This window comes from Chenopodium album, chromosome 15 (genome assembly GCF_948465745.1).
Source record: "Chenopodium album chromosome 15, dcCheAlbu1.1, whole genome shotgun sequence".
NCBI classification, from domain to species: domain Eukaryota; kingdom Viridiplantae; phylum Streptophyta; class Magnoliopsida; order Caryophyllales; family Amaranthaceae; genus Chenopodium; species Chenopodium album.
In genome coordinates, this window is record NC_137848.1 from 31,018,600 (window position 1) to 31,029,817 (window position 11,218).

The 11,218-nt window shown below is 34.9% G+C and overlaps 1 protein-coding gene across 1 annotated transcript; it reads right to left on the reverse strand.

Annotated features, from left to right (window-relative positions):
- Nucleotides 1-551: 551 nt before the first annotated feature.
- Nucleotides 552-10,769, reverse strand: LOC145582133 (condensin-2 complex subunit H2-like). Its single transcript, XM_081639153.1, has 11 exons — nucleotides 10,247-10,769; nucleotides 10,036-10,135; nucleotides 5,634-5,737; nucleotides 5,408-5,547; nucleotides 4,877-5,324; nucleotides 4,606-4,775; nucleotides 4,360-4,530; nucleotides 4,110-4,208; nucleotides 1,518-1,619; nucleotides 1,273-1,428; nucleotides 552-1,168 (listed from the first exon to the last, which is right to left on the reverse strand). Exons 1-11 carry the CDS (start codon nucleotides 10,443-10,445, stop codon nucleotides 791-793), a joined length of 2,067 nt encoding a protein of 688 aa, XP_081495279.1. The 5' UTR covers nucleotides 10,446-10,769; the 3' UTR covers nucleotides 552-790.
- Nucleotides 10,770-11,218: the final 449 nt, after the last annotated feature.

Consider the following 11,218-nt stretch of genomic DNA (forward strand, 5'->3'; position numbering starts at 1 on the left):
TCCCACAATATTCGTGTATACATACGTAACTAAATCCCTTCCTCTTCTTCCACAATTCCGCCCTCACTCTCTCTTTGTTTTATATCAAAAGTTCAACTATTGAAAAATATACTTATGTATAAAAATAACATAAGTAACAACCTGTACATCAAACGAGCAAAAATGCTAGTTTAATTTAAATAATCTCAATTTTAATTATTCTGCAATAATCCCAATTTTAGAGGGCTCAAGGTGATTTCCGAGATAAGTGAGGGTAGGACGGGATTTTGGGTAAGGGTTGTGGTTTCGTGCAGGGAAAGGGGAGGGGATTAAAATTTTCGGCAAGGGGAAAGGAGGGGCTGGGATTTTGCCAGTAGGGGAAGGGGGAGGGATAGGGGTTCGGGAAAGGAGTTTCAAGTTATTATATAAAAGAAAAAAAAAATGTCCAATTAAATTGCAACACATGGCATTTAACAAAAAAAAAAAAAAAAAAAAGATCACCGCCACTTAAAATTAGGATTATTTAAAGTAAATAATCTAAAATTTGGATTATTAAAACCATTTTTTCCTACTAAAAATTATGAATGTAATACATATATTACATACAATGGATACAGCTACACTTGCTGATGAAAGATGTTACAATGACTAATGACTTACAATTGCATATACTGATATACTGATTTAAGTTATGACCGAAAGAAACAACCTTGAAGGCGCTAAATGGTCAGTATTAGCTAACCTAAAGCTATGAATCATCACTGGAATGTAGTGAGAATACACTACAAAGATGATGTTCTCGAATATCATGTCATCTTGCTGAGTTCAAGTCAACTGACTCAGCTACCCGAGATCTTCGCCTGCGCTTCCCATCAGGAGTGCACCCCAGCCCACCCTTCTCCAGCTCCAAAGAATATTTACAATTTGGTTGCGCTAAAATAGATCTTGATTTAGATCCGGAAGATGGTGAGCTAATAGTTGAGGGATGTCTGCTCAAGCGGTCAATTTTATCTTTGTTGCATCCAAGTTTGATGGGAGATTTTTGCCTCTTCTTACCAATCTGAAATTGCATTTTCTTTGGCCCCTTGGCATGGCTAAGAAGTCTAACATGAAATGGATTTTCAACTGTGTAACAAAACGAATCAGTTGTTGAAGTGCTCCTATCCAAGTCAACTTTTCTGTCATTTACCTACAAAATCAAGCAAAACAGTCCTCATTCAACCTAAAATGACACCAAAAAGAGTATAAACAGTATAAAAACAAGAAAAACAGCAACACTACTCAAAATCTAACCAGTTGTAGAAGGGCAGAAAAAGTCCGTGCAATATCATGTTTCTCTTGTCCCTTCACCACATCTGTGAAGGACACAACACTTCCATCTTCACTTTGAGATATTCTGTCCAACACTGCTTCACCATATTCATGTATGTCAAATGGTGGCCGTGAGTCCTGAAACAAAAAGGATAACCTTAGAACTGAATGAAACAGCAGCAATTGACTGAAAATTTAGTTGTAATATATGGTTGAAAAGGGCATACTTCCTCTTCTAAGTCATGTTCTGTTCTTTGCTTCCATGATGAAACCCGAGCAGCCAACTCAGTCTGCGTCTCATTTTCAGCTATGCTAGCAAGAAGTGAATCCTGAGGAAAAAAAGTAATAATAAGGATGTTTCTCATGGGAAATAGATCAGGAAGAAAAAAACATAAGTTTACAGAAAACTTATCTGCGTGTTCAGAGCTACTTGGTTTCTATAATTTTAGTATGTGAAACAGTGGATGATACAGAGTTCTCCAAAAGCTTAGGTTTGAGGCTGAGAAATGTGTGCACAAACATGATTTTTCATATCAAACATACTAAAACTTAGAGTGAGAATTGAAATCCCAGCAAGTCTGCAAATAATGGACCTTTGACCTCTAGCTCATGAAGACTACCACCGAATCAATCTCTTAGTACTTCCAAATTTTCACCAATTATTTACTACTTTAAACTTTGTTTAAATAGAAGGAAATGGAAGAAAAGAAGAGAAGAGAAAGGGAGGACAATTTCTCTTGTTTGGGGGTAAAGGATTGGGGGAAGGAAGGGGAAGGAGAGGGAGGGAACCATTTCCCTCTTTTTAATAAGCAAAATCCCTCCAAAATTGAAGAGATTTGGAGGAAAAATGGAGCTCACCATTCCCTTCCCTCCCCTTCCTCCTTTTTCCCTCCCCTTCCTTTCCTTCATTCTTTGCTATCCACATTAGTTTGGTTGTCCCCAACACACAATTCCTACAACCTCGGCAAGGCCACAAAGGCCCACAAATTATTCATAACCTACAGCTGCTTGTTAAACTAACTGAAAAACACACACACCATACTGAATTATTCTTGAGCCACAAAAGCAATTAAGCCTAACAGATGTGGGGGTAAACCAGCCCTAAATCTGAAGGGGAAGGAGGGGTGGACATGTCCATGCTAGGGCCATAATTTTGCGGAAATGACTGTTCCCACGACTGGCAAAAATGTTCCCATGACTGGCAAGAAAAATGGCAAGTAGATCAAGCAGAAGGTATGGCCAGCACATTTATCCTAAATTAATGATTGCATTATTAATTATGCTATGTTCTTAGAACATCTCTTTTTCAAGTTGTTTTATTATGATTTATGAATAAGCACGTTTTCCAATATGCAACTTTGACCATTGATACCTTTAATTATGTAATTATAAAAATAATAAACAAAAAAATACTTGTACTGAATTTTAAAATGTCGAGACAAATCTAACAATATCCAACATAACGATATTTTTCATTCCGTATAACAAATGATGGTCAAAGTCAAAGTAGAACAAGTAAAAAAACAAAGTATACCTTTTCCTATTAGATTATTAGGTCATAAACTTAATAACCAATCCAAAAAGTTTCACTTAGAACATCAGCTTGCACAAGCCAAACTCACTTGGCATGTATGTCATGTTTGTTCTAACAACAAGCAAGGGTGCAAGGCAAGAAGCTACTTGGATGTGCCTGAACAAGGCCCAGGCACGAAGGCAGAGGAATAGGCTGGCCAGCAGGGCCCAGCACACCCCACTGTCATACACTCATACCTATTAAGCCCATAAATAGAAACAAAATCAACAAATCCCTCAAGAATTAAAGCCATCAAGCTTAGTAAAGCTATAATTAAGTGCTTGGTCTGTATCAATTATCCACGGTATAAACTATGGCTCATGATACCTAATACTCCCTATGTTCCTTATTATTAGTTACATTTTGATTTTTAGCACTATTCAAAAAATGAGATATTCTTCTTATTTATTTCCAATATATAAGACATAATATAGTCATGTGGGGTCTTGTTTGATTCATCTCAACGAGTACTTTATTAATATTCAATTATTATAATTTTTACAAGTATGCATTGAAAGTTATTAATGGTCAAACAAGTGCATTGGCAAGCGTGTTAAGTAAAAACATAACCAATTAAAAGGAACAAAGAGGGTAAATTTTTCAGAACAACACATTTTAGGTTTGATGCTGAATGAATAGTCCAATTCGGCCTTGAGGCATTTTTTATTCTTTGCAGAATGCAAGCTTTTCTTTACTGACTGTTATACAGATTTGATTTCTTTACTTACAGAATACAAATGTGAGGCAATAAGTGTTCCTATTGCTTGTATTAAACATTTAGCATTAAAAGCACTTGCCCCAACCTTGCTACCTTCTTCAACCTAGAATGGGATCCCTTTCATGTGATCATTTTTCAACTCCTTCCTTATTTTGCTACCACAGTTGAAAAGCAATCAATGTATATTAACTTAATTAACATGGTCATCTTGCAAGACGAGAGTGTATGATCGTATGGAACACAAGTACACAGTGAAATTAAAGATATTTACCCCCCCAACCCTCTCTCTCTCACACACACACACAAGTATCTTTCATCATATCTACTATCTTATTTTATTCACTGACACTCTTTTCTTTCATCAAAGGCACCGTGTCAATGAAATGACAAAGGTTACTAATCCCACTTTCACAAGGTCCAAAAATCCCTGAATATATAGAACCTTGATTCAAAAATGTAAAACAAATCAAGATATCCTAAATACAGCCCCACAAATTGATAAGTCGTCATGAAAAGGCCCAGTCTTACCAGATGAGCGCGACATAGATCTTCCAAGCTAGGTTGAGAAGTTGGGTCCTCATTTACATCAGCATTGGCAGCATCATAGTGATCACCAAAATCATCATGCTGCATCCATGAATAAGCTAATAAGAAGATGAAATCGTATATAGTTCCACAAGCAGGATATCAAAGGTAGCAACCCTCCAAGTTTCTTCCTCTCCTTATACAACAATATCAGCAATCACAAGAGATTATAGGAAGGACAAGCTTTCCTGACATTATCTGTGTTAAAATCAACTCCTTCATCCATATAATTGACGTCTGGCATGTCAAAATCATGTTGATCAAAATCAGGGATCCCATCATCTGAAATATCTTCTGCTTCACCGTTTTCAGGAGTGAAAAATGAATCAGGATTCGAATGCCCTCCAACAAGGGTTTGGCGCAGCTGCATTTGAATTTAAAAAGTCATGCAAGCCCAAACATGCAATATAAATTTCCAGCCACTACAGATAAAACATACCTTTTCAAACAATGGAACTGGTTGTAATTCTTCTTGTTTTTTACAAGAACGAAAGTGCAACTCCCATATCTCTAGGAGCTCGGGACTAACTGTTCCATGCAGCTTTGCTAGGGGAAACTGATGAGCTACACTGACATTCTTCCTCATCCTTGCCTTCTTGAGAGTTTTAACTGTCAGATAAATTCAGCAAATTTTAGATCAAAAAAAAAAAAAAAAAAAAAAAAATACAAGAACACCATCGTAAGAACATATTGCCAAGCATTATAAGAACCTTTTCTGAAAGGCTTCACTTTTAAATTTCCAGGTTCATGGGGATTCAAAGGCTTCCAAGGATCATCATCATCACCATCAGAATCATCACAATCATCGTGATGTGGGTTATTATCATCTGATTCAAATCCACATTCACCGTGATCAGAAATACCATTATTGGAAGGACCATCCTCAAAATCTTCATTTAAATTTCTGCTGGTCTCGCCAAAAGGCAAAGCCTGACCAAAATTATCCAACCCTTTCTTGGAAGAAGACTTGCGGGCTGTCCCTCCAGTGTATCTGGCAGGAGACAGGAAACTTTTATGAGCTTTTGAGATCAATGAGCTCCCTCTATGGCTGCTATGCTGTCTTTCACCAGTTTTATCATCCTTCAGAAACTTATCTACAGCCACTGCATCACATGGGTCTAAGAGGATAAAATCACAATAGAGATTGTTGGTGGCCAACTGCAACCATATATGAATGAGAGTTATTAGTGTAAAATCAAGGTATATTATCCTCTAAGATATTATAAAAGACAAAATGTTACCAGGTATGATTCCAGTTCACCATCATCAGTAGAATCTAAACAATCACCTTCAAGTACAACTAAGTTAGCAGGTGGCTTTACAAAGTGGTCCAAAGAGGTGTCTTTGCTGGTCACATTATCCAGGCAATTTTTTGCATCCACTGCCATAGAATCAGGGTTAAGACAACAACAAAAGTTACAAACCTGATAAAAAACAAAGTACAGGTAGCAGAAACAATCTGAATACCAGGAATATCATCTGAGACCCAAAACTGATCTTCCTCGTCATGAACTGTGTGAGATGAACTGGCTTCAGGCTGATCTGAGGTGCTTCCCACATTTTCTTGTGATCTATACATGTATAGAAAGTCATTAGCACCCTTTGAAAATTTTTACTCACCCACCCTATGGGCTCTCACCTTTGAAAACTGAAGAAAATTAGAAATAAATTCTTCCTTAATTTTTTTAGATGCTTCATTTTAATTTTGCTCATCTACCAATGCATTAACTTTGACCCTTAATGTCGTTAATTGTCTATCAGTTAAACTTATAAAAAGATGACATCTTGAAACTATATGTTAGGACAAATCTAACAATATCTTACATGACTATGTTTTTATCTATATATAAATAACCTCGTCAAAGTGAAGTACTCGGTATGTGGATAGTATTAAACTATTAAAAGCCAATATGGTATAATTAAATAAATAGAGGAAGTAACTATAAAGTCCATGAAATATCCAGGGTAAATCAAAGGCAAAACTTGCCCAAGGCCACCTAGACTAGGCCATTGATTATCATCATGGATTCAAAGTTATCCAACCTTCTACTTAAATATATTTACAAGTGATATAATACTGATAATATGCAAGCTTTCAACATTTTCTAATAAAGTATTCTCAAAATATAAGGTAGGCTCCATTCTCCTTAACTTTAATAAAATACTTTTCATCAAAATTAAGTGAAGCTTAGTAACCAAAAATTAGAAATAAAAAAAAGAGTAAAATTTGACAAAAACAACAAAATTCAGCCAAAAGAAAAATTGAGCAGAACAAAGCCTAACTCATATATGGTTGGTGCCTTGCACGTTTTCAAGGATTTACTATTATTGTAATTCCAAAACAGTGCATGCGCCCTTTTTGAGCTATACTTATCAAGTTACTCATGGATTTCATCACCTAAAATCTACTATGAACAATGAATTCTCTTTTCTTCCAATGGTGTTGCATCTTAGACCAAAAAGCTTCAACCAGCTTCCAGTTGTGAGCACTAAGAAACATTTAAGTTTTAAGCGTTCATTTGTCCTAGCAAACAATGAAATACTCATCTTTAAAACTTTAATGGCTATCAATTCACAGTGAAACTACTTGAAAACATAGGAAAGTTAATTTGTATTCATGAGACAAAATCTTTGAAATTTCAGTGAAATAAAATTAGCTACAACATTACACTATCATTTTCAAATTTACAAATAACATGGAAGACTTGTGAACATGTGCAAACAAACAGGTTCCGCAGGAATATGAATGAATTCAAAAAAGGAGCATGATTATGTATGGAAGGATACCCTCTAATCACACATAGCATAACAGTTTAAACAACCTTAATAATAATATATGAAATGATAAATTCCATTCATGCAGGTGTTCAATATAGACCTTGAAATTTATTCAAGCATCACCCGATTTCACAAATAAAATGACTTGAACGAAGCTCAAGACATCAAGCCTAAGCTTTCAAGAGACATAATATTAGTCGTACATCCTTGCATCAAGCACATTGGTAAAGTTCAAATTGTCAACTATGCATATGAGGTGTATACAAACTTTGAAAAGACTAAACATATACAAAGGGGTATTTTGAACCAATGCAAAACTCATCTTAACATCTTCATAGGAAGGTAACATTGCACCTAGCAGTGGGAATTGTGAATTACCAAACTATAAACATGATCTCATAGTATGACCAATTAAACAAATGAGAAGAAAAGGTGTTAAATAGGATATTGTAATCATAAAAGAAGACGTAGTAAGAAAGATTAAAAGATGCCAATAAAGAAAATAATTCTAGACAATCATTTCATATTAGATGATATTTAGAATTTTTTTGTCAAAAGCTACCTAGTACAAATTAGATTTTGCGAGAAACTACCTAATAAAAAAAAAGTTGTAAAAACTACCTATTAAAAATAAAATGTTGTGAAAGACTACTGTTCACCAAATTTCCACCGTTGACTAACTTCTACGACTATACACGTGCTAGTCACGGGCCCTTTAGAAAGCTTTTTTTCGTTTTTATTTCCATGCACCACCAGCTGTGCCACCTTCATCACCACCGCACCATTTTGACCCACCGCCATAACACCCCAACCCACTTCAAAAAACCACGAATACCACCTTCACGCATCCCCAAAACCAACACAAGCGCTCGCTCCTTCACAATTCCTTGTCGCACTTTCGCACGCCATCACCGCACCACCACACTCCATCTCTACCTCCTGACGCCACCAACAATAACACCAGCGCACACTCTTCGTCACCATACCTCGCTGCCCATATCTCTCGCCTCACTGCAATACCCAGCCACTGACACACCAACAAATAGCAGCCACATCAATATCACAAGGAGTCATCCTTCCATGCTCCCCTACCAAGCCACAAGCAGCAGCCACAACAACCATCATTCTAACCACGCTACACCAACAACAATAGCACAACAGCCCACGACATAAATTGTTGCAATTTCAGCCCGCAAAATTAGCCCAAATTTAAGAAACCCATATTGCATATTGTCAAATGGAAGAAAAGTGTTGCTCAAAATTAAGGATGATGCAAGGGAAGGGGAAAATGATGCAAGGGAAGCAATGGAAGGAGAAATTGTTGGATATAAGGATGAAATTGGGATGCTGGGCACCACATTGGGGAAAAAAAAGGTGAGAATTTGGTTGATTAAAATCACATGGGCAATCAACGTCGAAGAAATTAGTCAATGATGAAAACCTAGCGAAGCCGCGAAGGGTAATCTTTTACAACAATTTTACTTTAATAGGTAGTTTCTTATAACATTTTTATTTTAATCGGTAGTTTCTTACCACATTTTCTTTATTAGGTTATTCCTCACAAAATTTGAGTTGTAATAGGTAGGTTTTTACCAAAAAAAAAAAAAAAAAAAAAAAAAAAAAAAAAAAAAAAAAACCTAATATATAACGTATAAGATCTTAATAAACCCCCTTTGGCTCCAACTAACAATAATGAGTTCAAAATTTAAGTTTCTCTTATCTTGGAATTCGTCAAAGAGCTACGAAATAAACTATCATTCAAATCAATGATTCTGGGTATCCGTTTTTACATAGATAGCAGTAGGAACTATAATGAATAGTGCAATAGCAATAAATGTGAGATTATTTACCTCCATAATCATATCGTTTTTCTACGTACGATTAACTCGAGATTTAATCCCATAGAAACGATCCAAACTTTATGTGTTGATGATATTTAATCAGAATCTGGAATAATAATATCTTAGATATCATATCAATTCGCCGTCACGAATTGAATAGTATACCATAGGAAGCTCTTTTATCTATACTGAATCCAAAAACGAAAAATGGACTTGTTATCTAATCAAGAATCTCCTTTAGTTCAAGTTAACTACTTTTTAACTCTTTTTCCGGAACTGACGTCTTTCTCCTACATTTTTATTTTAATAGGCAGTTTCTTTAACATCTTTATTTAATAGGTAGTTTCTTACAACATTTTTTTATTAAGTAGTTTCTCACAAATTTTGAGTTATATAAGGTAGTTTTTGACAAAAAAATCCTAATATTTAACATATAAAATCTTAATAAAACTTTTTTGGCTCCTATTAACAATAATGAGTTCAAAATATAAGTTTCTCTTACCTACAACTTCTCAATTTCTCATCTCAAAACTAGGTAAACTGCAAACAATAGATCAATGTGTTTTGTATGCCAATTTCCATTATTCAGCCACAATATCGCCATTCAAGACATTTCAAGTTTATTGAAAGAAGTAATTTTAACACACCATTTATCAATATTAGAAAGTCCAACAGTAAAACACTACTTTGGAGTCACAACCACATTAATACTCCCTACGTCTGGAATTAAGTGTAACATAGTTCCAACCCCACATAATTAGGGATGTATTGAGATTTCACTAAAGTATTCACGCATAACTTGTGCCCTCTTCCCATCCTCTCTCCATCACTTCATATAAACGTATTTTGTTCGGGAATTAAACCAAAATCTGTCAAATATTATCAAACTTGACAATTTTTCTAGCATCTAAAAACAGCATACATGACTATTATTTCCAGACACTCAGACAGAGGGAGTGTTTCTCTCTTTCTTCCATCTGCTTATCACCATTGGTGATGGCAACTGATGCCTTCCGGGTATTCAGGGTGTGATGCAGAGTTGAGCAACCAAAAAAAAAAAAAAGAAAACAACCCAAGTTGCAACATACTCCATAACATTACCATTTAGCTACTTGCAATGCATTACAATATCAATACCAGTATAAAAGAAAAAATATATCTTTGGGCCACAGTTTATACAAAAATAAGCAAACGAGCAAGTTGTATAAAAATAAAACAAAATAAGAAGATGGGTGCATCCAAAAACAAACCTTGTTTGAGAAACAAACTCCAAAGCATGCAATACCAAGTTGTAAAGGTACTCAACTTTACGACTATACACTTGTATCGAACCTTGAAGCAACAAAGCAGCTACAATTTACCGACGAAAAAGCAACAAAATTGTTAATTCAAAACACCAAGAAAAATCAAACCCCATTAAATTCTTCAAAAGCAAAAAACTTATAAAAATTAAACGCAAACCTTCAGCAAAATTAACGGATAAATGGGCATCATCTCTTCCAGATATTTCACCAGAACAAATCTTCAAAAGATAATCTTCAAGGTTTTTTGCAAGATCGACACCCCAATTAGATTCAAGGTCTCTATGCGCTTGAACAGTATGAATGACATTGTTATTCCCAGCAATTCCACTATTCGGGTCTTGACTCTTGCTTTCCATAATTCGTCTAATTGAACCGCATTCTCCATTAATGTGAAACCATCACTGAAATTTCTACTGAAACCCTAATAAAAGACTTGATTTTGGGATAAATTGAGGTGGGAAAAACCCTAAAATTGAATTAGGGTTTTAGGGCTTGGCACTTTTGTCGTGATTTGTTGTAGTTCTATTAAATTGAATGTGAGTAATGGAAGATAATGGAGTAAATTTGAGATTGAGATAAGAAATTTGAGGGTTTTGGTCGTTCTTGGAAGATTGTCGATTGAAGCTGTAGCAAAGTGGGGGGAGTTGGATAGGATAGAGAAAGGCGTTCAAAATTTTAGATGCCCGTTTTTCCCGCCTGCTCGTGAAAAATCGAAATAAAGTAGCAAATGAATTTGTTTAGTCTAAAAATTTTGGATCTTTTCTCTTCCTAAAAAAAAAAAAAAAAAAAAAAAAATTGGATCTTTAAATTTTGGATTCGATAAATTAAGATTAGATCTCTTCAGTTTATTGTGATTATTCTTACCATTTAAAATCATGTAGAAAATTAAGAATAATCAAATGTCTGATATTTGAATCTAACACTAAATCATTACCAAAATAAATAACTATCTATATCAATAATATTATGAAAAACTTTCATATAATATCTTGTACATTTGTATGGATACGCTTTAAGTAGTAATTAAAGTAATGGAGTTTCAAATTCCATACTTCCTTTGTCAGTTAATCCGTATTAGTTTATTTGTGTTTCTTTTTGAAAAATTTCTTTTTAGTTGACTTTTTTCCTT

Coding starts and splice junctions, on each gene's coding strand:
- LOC145582133 (XM_081639153.1), bottom strand. CDS start 10,445: ATGGAAAGCAAGAGTCAAGACCCGAATAGTGGAATTGCTGGGAATAAC. Junction 4,776..4,876: donor AGTGAAGCCTTTCAGAAAAG/GTTCTTATAATG, acceptor TTTATCTGACAG/TTAAAACTCTCAAGAAGGCA. Junction 1,620..4,109: donor ATCTATGTCGCGCTCATCTG/GTAAGACTGGGC, acceptor TTTTTTCCTCAG/GATTCACTTCTTGCTAGCAT.